This window comes from Ranitomeya variabilis, chromosome 1, assembly GCF_051348905.1.
Source record: "Ranitomeya variabilis isolate aRanVar5 chromosome 1, aRanVar5.hap1, whole genome shotgun sequence".
Classification (NCBI taxonomy): domain Eukaryota; kingdom Metazoa; phylum Chordata; class Amphibia; order Anura; family Dendrobatidae; genus Ranitomeya; species Ranitomeya variabilis.
The window spans coordinates 887,460,058-887,481,611 of NC_135232.1; the positions used below are offsets into that span (position 1 = coordinate 887,460,058).

At 39.3% G+C, this 21,554-nt stretch overlaps 1 protein-coding gene across 3 annotated transcripts in view; it reads left to right on the plus strand.

The window, feature by feature from the left end:
- Positions 1-15,162, plus strand: part of AIMP1 (aminoacyl tRNA synthetase complex interacting multifunctional protein 1) — a 123,882-nt gene extending 108,720 nt beyond the window's left edge. For all 3 annotated transcript variants that reach the window (XM_077278392.1, XM_077278384.1, XM_077278399.1), the window contains 2 exons: positions 3,242-3,410; positions 14,914-15,162. In XM_077278392.1, coding sequence (XP_077134507.1) covers positions 3,242-3,410; positions 14,914-15,080 — 336 coding nt within the window. In that variant the 3' untranslated portion in view covers positions 15,081-15,162. The remainder of the gene's footprint in view (positions 1-3,241; positions 3,411-14,913) is intronic.
- The last annotated feature ends 6,392 nt before the right edge of the window (positions 15,163-21,554 follow it).

Below are 21,554 nucleotides of genomic sequence, written 5' to 3' on the forward strand. Positions count from 1 at the left end.
TATAACAGTGATTTTATGAAGGCTACAGCAAGCGACTCAGTAAGTGACACATAGCTCTCTCTACATTAGGTGGCAAAAACTTGGTGACAGATTCCTATTAAGAGAATCTGGCACTATGCGGTATGACACCATCAGTGATTCCTAGATCTCAGGATCTCAACTATGAAGTGTGTTCTGTCCTGGTCTCCAATGAGCTAAACGTTCCCCTATTTTGTTATGCAAATTAGCTCTGCTCCAGAAATAGGAGTGCTTAGTTACTTACTTTTTTTTCTCTGTTACTGTGTTTATGGGCGAGATGGGATACTGTTTGGCTGAATATACATATACACAGTTGAAGTCATAGTTTACATTCATTTTACAGTTTACATACATCTTAGCCACAATCATTAAAACTCATTTTTTCACAATCTCTGGCATGTAATGCTAGAGGCAATGATTTTAATACAGCCTTTGTTTCTTTCATCACATGCCCAGTTACTCAGAAGTTTACATACATCTGGTCAGTATTTCATAGCATTGTCTTTAAATTGTCTAATTTGAGTCACAGGCTTTGGGTAGATTTCCACAGGCTTCTCACAAAATGTTACTGCTATTTTGGCCCATTCCTCCTGTCAAAACTGGTAGAACTGAGCCAGGTTTATACTCCTTCGTGCTCTCGCACACTTTTTCAGTTGTGCCTAGAAATTTTCTCTGGGATCGAGATTGGGGCTTTTTGATGGTCACCTTGTCCCATTCCCCATGCTCCAACTGGGAGAGAGTTTGTAAATAGTATTTGAGTCCAGATTCTTGCCAGAGCGGCAGTTCAAAGCAGCCTCCTGAAGAGCATGACCTGGGCAGTTAAGACGGCACATTCAGCATTGTATTTGGGAGAGAGGGGAGCAAAATGAGATATATTTGTAAAATTCAGGACTCTGCAAAGGCTGATCAATACATAAATAGTTAGAGTTACTCTGTAAGTGTACTTTCTGCTTTTAAATGGATAGTCTACAGTCTACACTATTCTTAGTAACCACACTCACAACAATTTCCCATTTCACGATTTAAGATTTTCCTTACACTTTCAATTAGGCAGCTAGTAATAAAAAAAAATGCATCTGTGAAATACAATGTAGTAAATTTAATCCTTGAAATTTATTGAGCACATAGAAAATTTAAAAATCTAAAGTTAATTTAACATTATTGCTGCCTTTTCACCTTGGGGGCCGCTACGGTCTGGACTTATGGGTAAGCTTCTGTATGGATGATACACTCTTTTTATGGCCATTTTATATGGCCAAAGCTACTTTTCAAATGTAATATTGCCCTGGCACATTTGGGATATTTATTTCATCCAGCTTTCCCTGGTCTATTTATGCCGTGACCTTTCCATTCACCCCCACCTACCTTTATGTTTCCTCCATTTATATTTATATATATTATGTCTATATGGATTTATCTGTTTTTAACTCTAATTGTACGATAAAGTTTTTGTAAATTTTTATCCATATTGTGGCTTGTTGCTACTCGGTTTTTTCTTGGTTGTAGTTTCTATATTTGGAGTACTCCACTTGACTTGTGATCTTGTACTTTCTGGGAGGAGCTTGCACTAATATGCTCTCAACCCCTTTATTTAATTGGTGTTTTGTGATCAACTTTTCAGTATGCCACTTATTGGAAGTAGCAATCCTAAAAGTTAATGTCGACCCTTTAACGAGCCTTGTCACATGACTTAGATCCCGGTCAGATGCCTCTCACACAGCCAAAATAGAACTCACACTTTGCACTGATGAGGGGCAGTACCCTGAATCACAGTGTCTGCAAATTGAGATTCTGGTTTTGGCTTTTTTCCTAAGTCATGTGACAAGGATCATTAAAGGGTCAACATTGACATTTAGGATTGCCACTTCCAATAGGTGGCACTAGAGCTCTAGTCCTCTTCCTCTGACCAGGCAATTTGTGTATTTTCGCATCTAATTAAGAATATACGGTATATTTTTTAATTATTATTCACATTTAATGGCCTTCATAAGTTTGCTTTTCCTAGGTCTCCTTTAAGTCTCTGCTACTGCTTATTTTCATTTATATTAGAATCTTCTATTTTCTTGGGGGAAAGGAGAAGGTAAATGCTGCGAATTAGTTTTCCTTCCGAAAATAACTTCAAGGGAAATATTCCTGCTGTGAGCCATTGTAAACTTGGGATTGAGTTACACGTAAAGGAAGGACTCCTTTTTATTCAGATGTTTTGGAAGTTTTCTTTTCGGCTGTATAATAAAACGCAGCTATATCTTATTTCTGGCAGGAAAAACATGAAAGTACACTGACTGGCTGGATCAATACAACCAAACCTGTTTTGTGTGTATTTTGGCCTTTTGTGTTTTCTCTGAACATGTGTTGAAAAATTTAACATTGTACAATGATTGGATTTGGGCACATGCAGGATTTAGTGTTTTCAATTTGTTGACACTTTTTTTTTTTTATACATGCAAGATGGATTATGTGCTTAGTTCTATCCTGTATGGTAAAGCAGTATCCCATACTGGTCTTCACAAATAGCTTTTTATGAAATAATAAAATCTCTGTGCCTTTATATTACATCTAGAGGTGCATCACATGGTACATTACTTATCTTATTTTTATGTACTTCTACAGTATCCTTAAGTGAACTGTATGATTTCACCCCATCAGTTAGGTAGAATTTTGAATGGGTCAGTGGGCACTGTGCTTGCATGTTCTGGTCATTACTAGAGTTGAGCGAATTGTTTCAAGCTTGAGAAAGGCTCAGTGTGAGCCGAAACGTCGTATGAAGATGTGGGTCTGAAATAAACGTCACAGCTTTTTTCACCTTTGCAAATATTGGAGTGCTGCCTTCCTTTTTCTAATCTCTATGATACTTGGGTGGATGAGTGGACTGTCCTGCCTGGAAGGCTTGGCACCCGTCGGTGAGCTTGTGCTGTTTTCACTTTTTTTTTTGTATCTATATATACACATATATATATATATGTCAATTTTCACTTTATTTGTTAGTCACCTTAAAATATGAACCAACATCCGATTTCTTACAGTTTTGCAGTATATAGTATAAATCACAGTCTCTTAAGAATACCAGACACAAGCTTTTTTTTATAGGAGCATCGTCATGTCTAGCTTTGGGGTAGACCCCCAGTTATCAGTATATGTTCAGTATTGCCCATGGAATTTGTGGATTCTGAGGTCTTTATTTATTATTTATCTGTTGTTAACCAGTGTTGTTTTTGTTTTATAGATGCAGAATCGGATGGCGGTGCTGCTATGTAACTTAAAAGCTGCTAAAATGAGAGGGGTGCTGTCTCAAGCCATGGTAATGTGTGCCAGCTCTCCGGAGAAGGTTGAGATATTGGATCCCCCCAGTGGAGCAGTTCCTGGAGATAGAATTACATTTCAAGGATTCCCAGGTAATCTTTAGATCATTTTATTAAAAAAAAAAAAAAAAACTTATTTCCATCTTTGAAAACAATGAAATACGTTATTACTCAGCTAGACCCTTTATTCCATTCATACCCCATGACATAAAGGATCCACTTTGCGCAGCAAAAGTAGTGGTATTTTTGAAATCCATATGGGTAATAGTTGATGAACCACTGTCAATGTGATCTTTCTGAATTCATTCATTTTTTTTTTATATAGTCATGTAAAGACTTGTTTTTTGAGAGACAATGCCTCTATGTAATTTACTATATAGTAAACTGATAAATGTGAAAAACAACATTTATTGGTTGGCTCTCATTAATCAGTCATTTATCAATCATCTATCATATGTGCTTTGTGGGATACCCCTTTTCAGTGTGGGATTTCTATTGGAAGGTGTGTTGGACCCCTCAGATAGGGAGTCCTGGCGATCGATGAGCTTTACGGTAGTATCTGAATTTCAAGACACGTTGAAGGACTAGTAGAGGAAATCAGTGCCAGTTGCCATACTGAAACAGAAAAGTTCCGCAAGCCTCATTCCCATGACATAAACTTTAGATATAAAAGTCCTGTTATAATCCCATTAGATAATTTACAAGGCAAGCTTGAAGAAATTGTCCATTACTTTTCATTGAGGACCTATCCTTAGGATAAGTAACAAAATAAAGTAGCACTCTGTAGCGCTATAGCATGCAAACATGAAATTTGAATTGCATTCCTGTTCTAGAAAATAAGTAAAATTTAGAATACTTAGCGCATACACTGTGTTCCAAATTATTATGCAAATTGGATTTAAGTGTGATAAAGATTTTATTGTTTTGTTTTTCAAATAAACTCGTGGATGGTATTGTGTCTCAAGGCTCAATGGATCACTGAAATCAATCTTAAACACATGTGATAATTAGTTTTCCAGGTGATTCTAATTAACGGAAAACTACTTAAAAATGATGTTCCACATTATTAAGCAGGTCACAGTTTTCAAGTAACATGGGAAAGAAAAAGGATCTCTCTGCTGCCGAAAAGCATCAAATAGTGCAATGCCTTGGTGAAGGGATGAAAACATTAGAAATTTCCCGAAAACTTAAGCGTGATCATCGTACTGTTAAGAGATTTGTGGCTGTACCTGAGCACAGATGTGTTTGCACTGATAAAGGCATAATGAGGAAGATTTCTGCCAGGCAGGTTCATCGGATTAAGAGAGCAGCTGCTAAAAAGCCATTACAAAGCAGCAAGCAGATATTTGAAGCTGCTGGTGCCTCTGGAGTCCCTCGAACCTCAAGGTGTAGGCTCCTTCAAAGGCTTGCTGTGGTGTATAAACCTACTATTCGGCCACCCTTAAACAGTGTTCACAAGCAGAAATGGTTGTATTGGGCCCACACATACATGAAGACTAATTTCCAAACATTCTTGTTTACTGATATGTGTTGAGCAACTCTGGATGGTCCAGATGGATGGAGAAGTGGATGGTTGGTAGATGGCCACCATGTCCCAACAAGGCTGCAACGACAGCAAGGAGGTGGAGGAGTCATATTTTGGGCCGGAATCATGGAGAAACAGCTGGTAGGGCCCTTTAAGGTTCCTGAAGGTGTGAAAATGACCTCTGCAAAGTATATATAGTTTCTGACTGACAACTTTCCTCCATGGTGTAAAAAACAGAAACGTGCCTTCAGGAGCAAAATCATCTTCATGCATAACAATGCACCATCTCATGCTGCAAAGAATACCTCTGAGTCATTGGCTGATATGGGCATAAAAGGAGATAAACTCATGGTGTGGCCACCATCTTCCCCTGACCTCAACCCTATAGAGAACCTTTGGAGTATCATCAAGCAAAAGATCTATGAGGGTGGGAGGCAGTTCACATCAAAACAGCAGCTCTGGGAGGCTATTCTGACTTCATGCAAAGAAATACAAGCAGAAATTCTCCAAAAACTTACAAGTTCAATGGATGCAAGAATTGTGAAGGTGATATCAAAGAAGGGTTCCTATGTTAACATGTAACTTGGCCTGTTAGGATGTTTTGGAGTAAAATAGCTTTTTTGTTCAGTGAATGTGACCTCCTAGTGCTGCAAATTCCACAAGTGAGCATTTTCAGTTCTTTAAAACATATCAAATGTTTAGAAATTCTACTGTGTATAATAATAAGGAACAGTGCATTTTAAGTTTTTATTCATTTTGGAGATTATACTGTTATCATTGGGAGGTTTCTTCAATAAAATTCGATGCATAATCTAACGGGTAATGACTTTTATTAGACTGACTGTCATTTGCACCAACCATTTAGGAAAATCCGATAAAAATGTCATTTGCATAATAATTTGGAACATAGTGTAAATGTGCCAATTCATGTGTACCCAGCAGCCACGATAAGATGATTGTCGTTGCCGGGACCTAGCCTATTTTTATTGATATGTGTAATGCATTACGACTCCCAAAAAAACACAGATAAATAATGATCATGAAGTTGTGTGTTCCCCAAAATGGTGCCATGCATCTCTTCTTGCAAAACATAAGCCCTCATGTACCAAATGACACCAAAAAAATAAAGTTATGGCTTTTAGAAAAAAAAATAAATCAAAGGATCTTTTTAGAAAAAATGATATAAATTGTGTATCGCAGTATTCTGACTCAAACAATTGTTAATGTTATTTTTTTTTGTTCATTTTGCCTTTCAAAAAGTGGAATAAAATAGATCAGTAAGTCATATATACCCCAAAACTGCAGTCTTGTCAACTTATGCTTGTTAGTGGAAAAAACAAGCCCTCACATAATAATTCTATTTTAAAGTGTAATTAATTATTGAACAAACCTAATAAACCTAAAAAAAACACACTGAAATGAAATATAAGGGTAATGCATAGTAAAAGTCAGAAAACTAAGCTTAATTTATCGTTAAATAAAAGGAAAGGTTGCTTTTTTTTGTACATAATCTATTGTTCCTAAGACAATTATGGCTTTGTAATACTTTTTATGGAAAAAAATAATGAAGCGAAGAAAAGCAAATGAGACCTTAATCTACATAGGCAAATACACAAATTCCAAGTCACTAACAACTTTAATATACTTGTTTTATTGTTTCTAGTTATTGACATTCCATCTAACTTTATAGATTTCTTGAAAAATTTGTCTTAACCCTAAGGCTATCTGCACACGTTGCTGATTGTATGCGTTTTTACCGTGTTTTTTCGTTGCGAAAATGCTACAAAAACACATGCACAACACAGCCCATTTAATTCAATGGGATGGGATTCCGCAATCCTGTGCTAATGCTGCATATTTTTTCGCGGCGGAATCGCATAGCGGAAAAATACGCAGCATGCTCATTCTTTGTGCGGAATCGTAGTGATTCCGCACACATAGGAATTAATTGAAATGCTCACTTTACGCATGTGGCTATGCCCACCATGCGTAAAGTGAGCGCTTCATGTGCGGTAGTACCCGGGTCTGGAGGAGAGGAGACTCTCCTCCGGGCCCCTGGGAACCATAATTCTGTTAAAAATCAGAATTAAAATAAAAAATATTGATATACTTACCTTCCTATGGCCCCTGGAGTCCTCCCGGCTCTCAGCAGCGCTCCCGGCTGCTTCCGTTCCCAGGGATGCATTCTGCGAAGGACCCGCAACGTCACAAAGGTCCTTCGCACAAAGTATCCATTGGAATGGAAGCAGTCAGGAGCGCCGCTGAGGAGATTGGGGGGACGCCGGAAGGTGAGAATAACCATTTTTTAAATTATTTTTAACATTCTATCTTTTACTATTGATGCTGCATAGGCAGCATTAATAGTAAAAAGTTGGTCACACTTGTCAAGCACTATGCTTGACAAGTGTGACCAACCTGTCAATCAGTTTTCCAAGTGATGCTACAGATCGCTTTGAAAGCGCTAGCATTCTGCAGGCTAATTATGCTTGCAAAAACGCTAGTGTTTAGCGGGAAAATGCATGCCAATTCAGCATGCGTTCTACCCGCGGCAGGAGTTGCAGAATTGCTGCGGCAATTCTGCAACGTGTGCACATAGCCTAAATAAAAAACAATTTAGGACGTGGGATGATGTGCACCAGCCAAAGCCATGCTGTATGCCCAAGTCCTGGCTGTAAATCTGAATAAGAACCACACTGTATACAAGCTGGTGGAAATTTCCACTGGTGCACAAGTCTCCGTTGACATTTGTCACTTGACACGTTGTCTGACATCTGGATACGACAGTGTCTGATAGAACATCTACCATACTCTCCAGTCTGTCTCAGTTGCAGTGCCGGCCCATATGTTCTCCACAGCTGCATTTTACTTTTTCTCATCTGTGTGTAAAATAATTGGCACAGACTTTGTTTCCTTTTTTTTTTTGCTGCATCAACTAAAGATCTGTCTGTTTTTCATATTGTTGCAATGTGAGGATGGAGGATTCTTCAGTCGTAAAACATTTCCAGCGTCCTTTGTGATCCAGGATACTGAATAGCGCGATTAATGAGGTGCAGAACAAGACCTTATTAGCTAATAATCCAGATTGCAGTGACTTCAAAACACAAGCTAGTGTGTCAAGGAGTGCGAGAGCTTTGCCTCACATGGCAAGCAAAAAAGTCTGGAAAAAGTAAAATATGTCTTGAGTTCACGTAGTTCATCTTTACAGCCCGGGCACTGTCTGTAAACATGAGTTACGTTACCACGTCCCATACTTCAGCTGCCACTAAGGCGCCTTGCATACACTGACGTAGGAGTAGTACTTGGATTAATTTATTTATGTCTATGTATTCTTGATCTAATTTAGGCGGCATCTATTTTCCCCTCTGCTAATATCCTGCTATGTAAAGAATTGCCTTTCGGCAATCACGTTACTATCAAAAAAGTGTCCATTAAGTTCTATGGCTATAGTGTTCAGCGGACTTGTGCTGGGACATTATTATTAACTAGTCCAGCTTGGAACAAAGTCTTCGGGGGTCAGTAAATGAAAGAAATATCACTTATAAGGTGTAGTCAGATGGCCTTATAACATGGACGATGATCATATCGTAATTCTCAGACTGGCCGTCTGCTCTGCTGACCCAAGTGTGACAACACACATTTCTATCCAGCTGTCACTGTCCGGTGAGGAGAGCCGCCGGCCAGTCTGTGCAGTGTGATACAATTATTGGCCGTGCTATATGGCCTTCTGACTGCGCCATTAAGCAGAACTATGGAGTTTAATAATAGGTATACGGCACTCCCGTGAGAAGGATTGGGGGCTTGAAAAGGATTCCACTCTGTTAGACTAAAAATATAGAGATACATGAAACTTTAAAATGTAGATAAATCAGATTTTTATTTTGGTAATCCTGTAAAAAATAGGAGTAATGTTTCGGTCCTGAAGTATGGACCTTTATCAGACACAGACTGTTAATGTGCTGCAGGCAGATATATCAGAGATGAAGGCAGTGCTGGAGAAAAACGGTCTGAATTGCAATGTGAAGGTATACGTCCTGTGATTAAGATCGCTTTTATCCAGCACTGCCTTCATTTCTGTTATATCCCCCTGCAGCACATTAGCGACTGTCTGATGAAGGACTTTGGAACAAAAACATTACTACTATTTTCTGTGAAGTTCAGATGGTTTTCGATGGAGTTGGAATAATTAGAAATGCACAAACGTCCATTGCAAGTTTATAAAAATAATATATATATATATATATTTTTACTTTCTTAGGAATTTAGACAAGTTTAGAAACAGAACATAAAGTATATTGTATTATTTATATTAATTCAAGATCCCTATTTTGTAAAATGATAAACTGATCACCTATTTTTTTCATGGCATACATTTGTCATTGCTAATTGCCCATTTATGAAGGATTCGGAGCTGGAGTTAGAACCTGGGGTTACTGACTACAGCCCTGCTTATGAATATTCTCACCACTGTGAATACCACCTGTTTTTGCTCTTTTCCTTTGTGGTTCCATCACGGGTTCTCAGTTTGGTGCAGGAGGCACTTAATAGCTAAGATAGTGAATCTTCAGATGACCACAGTGGCTCATCAAGTAACTGGAGCTGAACTCTAACTTGGGTCTTTTTTGTTCAGAGCTACTTAAATAAGTTCCCTCCTGTTAGTACTTTTTAGAGTGGTTGGGCCGAGCTGGTGCTTGTTTTATCTATACACATTTTAAATTTCACAGCTTATTAAATAATTGCCACATGGCTCAATGATACGATGTATTGTTCAGGCCCATCCTACCAATATAGGTACAGTTAGGTCCAGAAATATTTGGACAGAGACAACATTTTTCTCATTTTGGTTATAGACATTACCACAATTTAATTTTAAACAAAACAATTCAGATGCAGTTGAAGTTCAGACTTTCAGCTTTCATTTGAGGGTATCCACATTAAAATCGGATGAAGGGTTTAGGAGTTTCAACTCCTTAACATGTGCCACCCTGTTTTTAAAGGAACCAAAAGTAATTGGACAATTGACTCCAAGGCTATTTCATGGGCAGGTGTGAGCAATCCCTTCGTTATGTCATTCTCAAGCAAAGGGCCTGGAGTTGATTTGAGGTGTGGTGTTTGCATTTGGAAGGTTTTGCTGTGAAGTAAACATGCGGTCAAAGGAGCTGTCCTTGCAGGTGAATCAAGCCATCCTTAACAGAAAAAACCCATCCGAGAAATTGCTACAATATTAGGAGTGGCAAAATCTACAGTTTGGTACATCCTGAGAAAGAAAGAAAGCACTGGTGAACTCATCAATGCAAAAAGACCTGGGCGCCCACGAAAGACAACAGTGGTGGATGATCGCAGAATAATCTCCATGGTGAGGAGAAATCCATTCACAACAGCCAACCAAGTGAACAACACCCTCCAGGAGGTCGGCGTATCAATATCCAAATCTACCATAAAGAGAAGACTGCATGAAAGTAAATACAGAGGGTTCACTGCACGGTGCAAGCCACTCATAAGCATCAAGAATAAAAAGGCTAGACTGAACTTTGCTAAAAAAAATCTAAAAAAGCCAGCACAGTTCTGGAAGAACATTCTTTGGACAGATGAAACCAAGATCAACCTCTACCAGAATGATGGAAAGAGAAAAGCATGGCAAAGGCGTGGTACAGCTCATGACCCAAAGCATACCACATCATCTGTAAAACACGGCGGAGGCAGTGTGATGGCTTGGGCATGCATGGCTGCCAGTGGCACTGGGTCACTAGTGTTTATTGATGATGTGACACAGGACAGAAGCAGCCGAATGAATTCTGAGGTATTCCGAGACATACTGTGTGCTCAGATCCAGCCAAATACAGCCAAACTGATTGGTCGTCGTTTCATACTACAGATGGACAATGACCCAAAACATAAAGCCAAAGCAACCCAGGAGTTTATTAAATCAAAGAAGTGGAATATTCTTGAATGGCCAAGTCAGTCACCTGATCTCAACCCAATTGAGCATGCATTTCACTTGTTAAAGACTAAACTTCAGACAGAAAGGCCCACAAACAAACAGCAACTGAAAACCACTGCAGTGAAGGCCTGGCAGAGCATCAAAAAGGAGGAAACACAGCGTCTGGTGATGTCCATGAGTTCAAGACTTCAGGCAGTCATTGCCAACAGAGGGTTTTCAACCAAGTAGTAGAAATGAACATTTTATTTAAAATTATTGAATCTGTCCAATTACTTTTGGTCCCTTTAAAAACAGGGTGGCACATGCTAAGGAGTTGAAACTCCTAAACTCTTCATCCAATTTTAATGTGGATACCCTCAAATGAAAGCTGAAAGTCTGAACTTCAACTGCATCTGAATTGTTTTGTTTAAAATTCATTGTGGTAATGTTTATAACCAAAATTGGAAAAATGTTGTCTCTGTCCAAATATATATGGACCTAACTGTATAATCGGGGACTACTGGATTCTGGATATCCCTTAGCACAAGATATAGCTGGGACTTAGATACTGCCTTATGTTATCAAAAGCTGAACTTGTAAATAATGAAACTTTGGAAATTTTGTAGATACTTTGATTTGTGCATATTTTGATTAACGACACTTTTACACTGGGCAATAATCAGCCTAGTGACCTTTCTTAGTAATTTCCCTGTGTGTACATGGCAGTGATAGGCCAACAAACAAGCAAATGCTTATTGCATCCAAGTCTGTGGAGTCGGTAAGCCAAGCCTCTGACTCCTTAATTTCCCTGACTCCATGACTCCGACTCCACAGCACTGCCTCACTGCTGAGCATGTACATAAAGTGCCGCACAGATTCATCTCAATTAAAAGCCAAGATCCTTAGATCAGGGACAGAACAGACATTTATAGGGCATTTCATAGCTTTCCCAAGTTCTTATGAAAAATTAGAGCATACACTGCACTAAACTACTGTAGGCAATGTACCGTATTATATATTTTAGGAGTCGGTCTATTTTATACTGACTACAACACAACCAGAATGAACACTGACTCCAACTCCACAGCAGTGTTTTGCCATCTATATGTGGTAAACAGAGGATGTACCTCGTAAAGTATGCAAACGTTATAGGTTTAAGGTATGCATCCATCTGTATAAAAGGGCCTATAAACAAGCACCCATCGACTTGTTATATTGTTTATCATCTTTCATGGTCAGAAAGCTGCATGTGTTAGGATGGTATGTAAACCCATCTTTTTCAGGTGGATTACATCAGAAACCTGGTTAAAAAGCGTTTCCAACTGCCAAACAGAATGAACATATGCACTTCAATGTCAAAACAACTTGCTTTCATGTTTTGTCACTTCTTATAACCGATCAGTACTTTTAAAGCTGAGAAGGAACTAAAAGAAGTCACCTGAGCATTCTTCTGGCGGCTCCTGCATGAAAACCGCCTCCATATGGAATTAAAAAAAAAAAAAAGCATGACTGGTGGCAAAGCCCCCACAAACGATGTCCAAAAATGTGTCCGAAAAGATGCTTCAGGAAAAACACAGCCAGAGTCGTTTGCTTCTAAAACTATGTGAGTGCAAAGGCATCTAAAATGTTTCATGCTCACATATCCTTAAAGTGAACCTGGCACCTGATATGTGCTGCCTGGGACTGAGACTGCTCTATAGACTAGTCAGGTCATCTGCAGCTTCTTCCTGCCTGTTGACGTGGAGGAGAGTAGGTATTGGTGTGCACTCAAGGTCACTGTAGAAGCGAGGTGCTGGTAGAACGGACCGTGGTGGTCCCTGAAATAAATATCAAAAATTCACAGCACACTCTAATGGAATGATTTGCAACCATCTGTGGAATTTTATTTTAGACAAAGAAGATAAGTGCCAAGTTACAAAAATTGGTCCAAAACCCAGTAAAGTAGAGACACTTGACGTTTCGACTCTCCCGGGTCTTAATCATGGGGTTTACTTGGGTTCAAAAGGAATGGGAGCCAGGGGAGCAGGGCGCAAGCATATCCCGGACGGTTCTACAGCCTCAGGACACAGTTACCACTATTGGCCACTAATGATTGGCACTATTCTGACTATAAGTACGAAGCAACACGTATATCTTACCATACCGATTACGAAAGATATATTACATACAAAAAGCAACGCTTTTTATTGCACAGGACTCTACCGGGCCTCAATTCAAAGTCTCTTAAGGTTACCTCTAACCTATTATCATTACCTGGTACATTTCATATCCTCCAAAGGTTACCATTTATTTACAGCCTACCATTATCCGCATGGAAGCTTATATACGGCTATTCCCTAACCCTGGCTCCCATTCCTTTTGAACCCAAGTAAACCCCATGATTAAGACCCGGGAGGGACGAAACGTCATGTGTCTCTACTTTACTGGGTTTTGGACCAATTTTTGTAACTTGGCACTTATCATCTTTGTCTAAAATAAAATTCCACAGATGGTTGCGAATCATTCCATTAGAGTGTGCGGTGAATTTTCGCTATTTGTTGACCTGGAGGGACAGGTCTCTGCCTATGTGCACCTATAGCACGAGACCTGTCAATATAAGGCAGTGAGTGGGGAGTAGTCACCGGGGACTCGCCTGTCTGACTAGTCTATAGCGCAGGCCCAGAGGTTTAGCTAGGGGTTTGGTTCAGAGGTGGCGAAACATCTGAGTGGGCCCATAACCAGGTCACCCTGATTACAACTACTGTGGCGCGCCCTAACAGTAGATGTAGGAGAAGGTCAGCAGATGACAGAGTTGTTACAGGAAAAATAATGTCTATGAAAAGACCATCACTGACATTACCGCCATATGATGACCATATAGTGGTAGATACCAGCCCTGCAGAACATGTAAGTGATTACAGTACAGTTACATAGTGACTTACAGCTGACGTTCCTTCTGATGGAGTCGCTTATTTCATCCGTCATTTCCATTAGCTCGGTCATGACAACTTTTCCAACCAGTACTCGTCTACGGAGATTACAACAAAGACACATTTGACTTCTCACAATTCCTGCACCGTCCCCATCTATTCCCAACCTGCACAAACACCTCATCCTGCTGATACCCCAATACTGAGCCGCTGCTGCCGTATGAGTCCCTATTACTGCACCTACTGTGTGGTACAATACCAGCGCTCCTCTTAGTGCCCCACTTAATGCCACCACTGTGCCCTTCAAATAGTAAAATGTCTCCTTTGTGCCCTCTGAGTGGCAAAATTGCCCCCTAGAAAATATTAATGCCCCGTTCACGTGCTGTAGAAAACAGTGCCAACATATTGCCCCTGTACAAAGTATTAATGCCCCAAGTGCACCATTGATGGTTGCAAAACCCTGAGTGCCCCATAAGAATAATGATTCTTAAGTGCCCACTTAGCAATTATTAATTTCCCCTGAGTCCCCCCATGCACAGTAATAATGGCCCATGAGTCCCAGCATCACTTTTGTGATGAGGCGGTCATGCGACCACATGTTTGCTGTTTGCATGTGTCGACTAGACTTTTGGCTTTATTCTATTCTCTTCTGTTGAGAGAAACCAAACTTATCTAGTTGACACATGCAAATGGAAAACATGTGCGTGCATGACCACTTGATTACACTGATAATATTGGCTACTCATAACTGCAGGCGTACCACACCTACATGATTTCCCTCACATTGAGTGACTGCAGACTTTTATGCCAAGCCCTGACAACCCCTTTAATAACTTTATGCAAATAGCCAGCTGCTTACTATGAAATTATTAAAGGGGTTATCTGGTCTTAAGATACAAATCTGCAGTTACTCTATGACCACAGACTTGTGAATCCTCACATTGCGCACACAGTACACTGTCAGGATTATCTGTTGCGAAGAACGGGAGGTTTCATAAACTGATCTCTGTATCCAGGTGCAACCATAAAAAAAAGCATTATGGAATAACTCAAAGTAAAATTGTACTTATTTCAGTTTCAATTTATTTTTATATTAGTTTCATTCATTTTAATATACATTTTGTATAATTTTCTTTCCCTTTATTTTATGGGAATTTTATGATTTGAATTTATTAAATGAACAATGCATTCTTGCTTTTTGTAGGTGATCTGGTCATAATATGGTCCTTTTCATTTTTCTTATAGGCGAACCTGACAAGGAGCTAAATCCGAAGAAGAAGACATGGGAGCAGATCCAGCCAGATCTTCTCACCAATGATGACTGTGTGGCTACTTACAGAGGAGCATCATTTGAAGTCAATGGAAAAGGTGTATGCAAAGCCCAAACCATGTCCCGAAGCGGCATTAAGTAATTTCTGTGGGAAGTGCACATTGTAATGCGGATGCCAAGAACCTGTCAGAGAACTAGAATAATAAAGGCCATTAATTTGTTGATGCTGGTTTCAGGTTTATTTTGTGTGTTTTTCATGCTTTTATTGTAAGCAAAAAAAATACTAAAAACCTTTACTTACATCATCCTAATACTTCATCTTGTTACATTTCCAATCATGGTAGAGTAAGGAGAAAGCTGCTCAATTCTGCGTTTATAGGGAACCTGTCATATCCGCAAATGTTATTACCCTGAGTATATAGCGTTTATCTTAGTCACCGAGCCAATTTTGACCTTAATGACCAGGCCAAATTTTTTAAAATCTGACCAATGTCGCTTTATGTGGTTAACTCTGGAACGCTTCAATGGATCCCACTGATTCTGAGAATGTTTTTTTCATGACATATTGTACTTCATAATAGAGGTAACATTTATTCGAAACGACTCGCGTTTGTAAAAATATAGGAAATTTGGTGAATATTGTGAAATTTTCAAACTTTTAATTCTTATGCCCTTAAATCAGAAAGTTATGTTATACAAAATAGTTAATAACATTTCCCACATGTCCCACATTTTTTTAGGATGTTACAAGTGTTAAAAGTTGATCAGCAATTTCTAACTTTTCCAACAAAATTTACAAAACCATTTTTGTTGGGGGTGACTTTGGGGGTCCTATATGACAGAAAATACCCAAAAGTGACGCCATTCTAAAACCACACCCATCAAAGTCCTCAAAACCACATTCAGGAAGTTTATTACCCCTTCCAGTGCTTCACAGGAACTAAAGCAATGTTGAAGGCAAAAATGAACTTTTACCTTTTTTTCACAAAAATTTTACTTTGGCTTCAAATTTGTTATTTTCACAAGGGTAACAGGAGAAAATAGACCCTAAAATATGTTGTGCAATTTTTCCTGAGTATGCCTGTACCCCATATGTGGGGTAAATCCACTCTTTCGGCGCACGATAGGGCTCGGAAGGGAAGTAACACCGTTTGACTTTTTTGAACACACAACTGGCTGGAATCAAGAGCGAACGTCATGTTGCATTTGGAGTGCCTAAACGTTGGAACCCACCCCGCAAGTGACCTCATTTTGGAAACTAAACCCCTCTAGGAACTTATCTAGATGTGTCATGAGAACCTTGAATCTCCAAGGTGATTCACAGAAGTTTATAAGGTAGATCTGTGAAAATAAAAAAAATCAAATTTTAACCACAAAAATGTACTTTTAGCCCCAATTTTTTTATTTTCACAAGTGTAACAGGATAAAATGGACCCCAAAATTTGTTGTACAATTTCCACTGAGTATGCTGATACCTAATGTAGGGGAATATTACTATTTAGGCGCACAGCAGAGCTCGGAAGGGAAGGAGTGCCGTTTGACTTTTTGAATACATAAACGTCTGGAATAGAGCGGACACATTGTCATGTTTGGAGAGCCCCTGATGTGCCTAAACAGTGGAAACCCCCCCACAAGTGAGCCCATTTTTGGAAACTAGAGCCCTCAAGGAACTTATCTAGATGTGTCATGAGCACTTTGAACTCCCAGGTGTTTCTCAGAAGATTATATCATAGAGCTGTGAAAATACAAAATCACATTTTGCCAAAAAAAAAAGCGCTTTTAGCCCCAAATTTTTATTTTCACAAGGGAGACAGAAGCAAAAATTTGTTGTGCAAGTTTCCCTGATTACTCCATATGTGGAAGGAAACCCCATATACGGAAGAAAACCTCTGTTTGGGTGCACAGCAGGGCTCGGAAAGGAAGGAGTGACATTTTGGAACGCATACTTTGATGGAATGGTCTGTATGCTTCATGTCACATATAAAGAGCCCCTGATGTGACTAAACATGAAAAAACCCACAAGTGACCCCAATTTTAAAAACCACACCTCTGGAGGATTTTATCCAGGTGTATAGTAAACATTTTGAACCCACAGGTACTACACAGAATTTGATGACATTAGGTTGTCCTATTGAAAATTTAAATGTTTTTTACGAAAATTTTGTCTTGGCCCCAAATTTGTAATTTTCACAATGGGTAATAGGTGAAAACCGACCTCATAATTTGTTGCACAATTTGTCTCAAACGCGACTATACCCCATATGTGGTCAAAAACTTCTGCTTGGGTGCAGGGCTAGCAAAGGAAAAAGCTTTATTTGCCTGGGAAAGATTGTGAATGCCATGTCACATTTGAAGAACCCCTGACACGTGAAAACAGCAGAAACCCCCCATAAGTGACCCAATTTTTGAAACAAGATCCCTCATGGAATTCATCAAGGGGTGTAGTGAGTATTTTAAACCCATAGGTGCCTCATAGAATTTGATAACATTTGAGACATGGAAACATGACATTTTAGTGGTAAAATGTATGGTAATGTTTGTATTTGCTTCAAATTTGTCAGGTACACAAGGATTAATGTGTGAAGCTAGACCCCACAATTTATTGCGCAATTTCTCCCGAAAGCGGTGCTGCCCCATATGATGTCAGAAATTACTGTTGGATCACACATCAGGGCTGAGAAGAAGGAGCGTTACTTGGCGACATTTGCGGATCCCCAAAGGTGCCAGAACAGCAGGAAAACCCCCAAAATGGTCCCATTGTAAAAACTGCATCTCTCAATGAATTTATCTATGGCTGCAGTGAGTATTTTGTAACATTCAAGCCTGGCTTTTTTTCTGGAGAAATGCAAATCCGCCAGTTTAGTACCCATATGTTGTGCCCCCATATATTGTAGCGCCCCCATACATTGTGCCCAAATTGTGCTTCTGGCAATACGCACCCGTAAATTAAGTGCCTTCTCTCCATTACAATAATGCCAAACATGTGGCCGCTTACTGTGGTTTAGGCACAGTGGGGCTGAGAAGGAGGGGGGCATTTGGTTTTGGGAGCACAGAATTCACCGGGTTTTATTTGAGGGGGCAGGAGCCATGTCGCTTTTCCAGAGTCTTTGTCCTAGCAATAACATGGGAGCCCACTATAGTTCCAGTGACACCTGAGTGGGGGCTGGTTATGTGCGGGATAAATTGAGGTTTTTATTGGTAACATATTGGGGCACATAATATTTTTCAATCGCTTCAAGAATAAGGCTGGATCACATTCTTATGTTCTACTTACTTACCTCGGGTTTCCCGTGTAAATCCACAAAAATGCAATTCAGACTAAACTCTCAACGGAACCACCCACCATAATGAGGCAGATGGAGACATTTTGTACGTGGTATTCATCTTTTTTAGGCGTGCACAGATCTGTGGTCGCCTACACTTATGCGCAAAAAAAATGCCTAAAATGATGGGACACCGCTGGAACACAGACCAGTCCAAAGTGACTACATCTGCCTCGTAAGTGGGTCCATCTGAGGTTTTGTCTGAATTGCGGTTTTTGGGAATTTACACAGAGATCGCAGGATTAGGGTTGAGCGAAACGGATCGTTCATTTTCATAATTCGCCGACTTTTGTCAAAGTCGGCGTCTCATGAAACCCGACCCGATCCCTGTGTGGGGTCGGCCATGCGGTACGCGATCTTGGCGCCAAAGTCGCGTTTCGTATGACGCCTTTAGCACCATTTTTTCAGCCAATGAAGGAGTGTGGGCAGAGTGATGACATAGGGGTTAGGGGCGTGCACGGCTATCATCATTTTATCGCTTGTGCGCAGTAGGGATTTGCAATGTGTAACACGAGATTTTCTGTGCTGGGACGGAGGGAAATATGGGACGGAGGGGAGAGAGGAGAGAGAGAGAGAGAAAAAAAAAAAATAAATAAATATATCTATAATAATAAATCCCCAGTGACGTGCATAGGGTTTCGTGTTCCGGCCGATCCTCGACTTTTCGCAGTAATCGGGCCGATTTCGCCCGACTCGACTTTTCACAAAGTCGGGTTTCGCAAAACATGACTCGACCCTAAAAAGGTCAAGGTCGCTCAACCCTACGCAGGATAAATGTGAGTCGACCCTTATTCCAATTTTTACGGAGTAGAATGAACAAATAGCAGTACAAGAATAGTTCTTATTTTTATTTTTCCGCGGTTCACCTTACTGTATAAGTGATAAGGCTGATTTTTTTTCCTCAGGTTGGTGCAATTACAGCGATGCCAGATATATATATATATATATATATATATATATATATATATATATATATATATATACAGTACAGACCAAAAGTTTGGACACACCTTCTCATTTAAAGATTTTTCTGTATTTTCATGACTGTGAAAATTGTACATTCACACTGAAGGCATCAAAACTATGAATTAACCCATGTGGTATTATATACTTAACAATAAAGTGTGAAACAACTGAAAATATGTCTTATAGTCTAGGTTCTTCAAAGTAGCCACCTTTTGCTTTGATGACTGCTTTGCACACTCTTGGCATTCTCTTGAATGGAACTTGAGTAAGGTCCACATCCTGGACTGAAACGTCGAACATGGGCCAATAAACCACTTTTATTTTTTTCTATTGGAGTGCTGCCTTCATTTTTCTGGACTATATATATATATATATATATATATATATATATATATATATATATAATAGCAGGGTCCTCGCCCCTCTGTATCAGTCTGTCATTGTTAGTCTGCTTACTGTAAGTGATATCTGTAACTTGTATGTAACCCCTTCTCATGTACAGCACCATGGAATCAATAGTGCTATATAAATAATAATAATAATAATAATGATATGTATTTTTTTTAAGGTTTTGCTGCTATCACACAGTAAAAATGCTTTATTATAAAAAGTTGGGGGGTTTTTGTCGCCATGTTCTGAGAGCTGTAACTTTTTATTTTCTTTTTTTTTTTTAAAGAGCTGTATGAGGGCTTATTTCTTGAGGGATGAGTTGCAGATTTTTTTGGGTACCATTTTGGGGCACATAATTTTTTTTTATCGCTTTTCAGATTTTTCAGACACAATGAACAAAACCCATCAATTCAGTTATTGTTTTTATTTTATTTTTTTGCACTGTTCACCGTGCGGTAAAAGACTGATTTGCTCGTCGGATCAGTACAATTACAGCGATATAAAATTAATATTTTTTTTTTATGCTTTGCTATTTTTCCACACTAAAAACAGTATTTTATATTTTCCTGATTTGTGTGCACTTTTTTTTTTTTTACATATTTTAATTTACTTTTTCACTTTTTTTTTTTTTTTTTTACTTTTTCACTGTGGGACATATATAATTTTTACTTTAATCACTGGTCTCATACACTGCTGTACTTGTGTACTGCAGTGCATTTGAGCAGTCAGTGTCTCACTGACTCTGCCTGTGAGACTCAGTTTATAGCGGGCTCTCACAGGCCACCTTACCCTGGGGTCCCATTGTCATCGCGGGTGTCCAATGGTTACTAAGTGGGTCTTGTGACTCCCTTTAACAATGTAAATACCGCTGTCGTGATTGACAGCAGTATTTAAGGGGTTAATTGGCCCCAATCAGTTGCAAAACTGGCCGGGGCTGATACTGCAGAGTGTCAGCTGTCACATACAGCTGACTCCCACGGGAATCTCCTCTCACCGGCGCTAAACTCTTTTTCCTCAGCGCTGTTAAAAAGTGGCGCTGAGGAATAAGTACCCTTAATGACCACCGTTAAAAGGTGGATTTTGCATGTTGTCCCAGATCAATGTTGATTGACAGTCACTCTGTATTTCTTCCATTTTCTTACTGTTGCACCAACAGGTGTCTCTTTCTCACCCTTCTCACTTCTTACTTATGGTTTTGTAGCCCATTCCAGCTTTGTGTCGATCTATGATCTTGTCCCTGACATCCTAATAAAGCTCTTTGGTTTTACCCATGTTGTAGAGGTTGGAGTCTGACTGATTAATTGAGTCTGTGGACAGGAGGCTTTTATAAAGTTAACTATGTACAGCTGTCTTTAATGCAGGTAACGAGTTGATTAAGAGCATCTAACTGGTCTGTAGGAGCCAGAACTCTTATTGGTTGGTAGGGGATCAAATACTTATTTCTCACTGCAAAATGCAAATAAATGTATATAATTTATAAAATGTGATTTTCTGGATTTTATTTTTGATATTTTATCTCTCAATGTTAAAATTAACCTACGATTAAAATTATATACTGTTCATATATCGTGTTAGTGGGCAAACTTACAATACCAGCAAGGGATCAAATACTTATTTCCCCCACTGTATTTTAAGAATGGGGCCTCCACACTTTTTTCACTGGTTGCCAGACAAGACTAATGGCCCACAGTACAAATTATATTAGTTGGCCATCTGTTTATGGAGCATAACCTAGAAAGAAAGGGGATATACGGAAGCACTATCTAAGCATAGTATGTCAATTTAAAACCAGAAAAAGGTGAGAAATGGTTTTGCTTACCTTGTGGAGTTGTGCAACCAGCCACAACTCTGGAAATATCAAAATTGCGGTAATGATCCCCAGTGTTGGTTTGCCGCCAGCGTGGTTACCGTGGACAATTCCATAGAAGTGTTCCAAC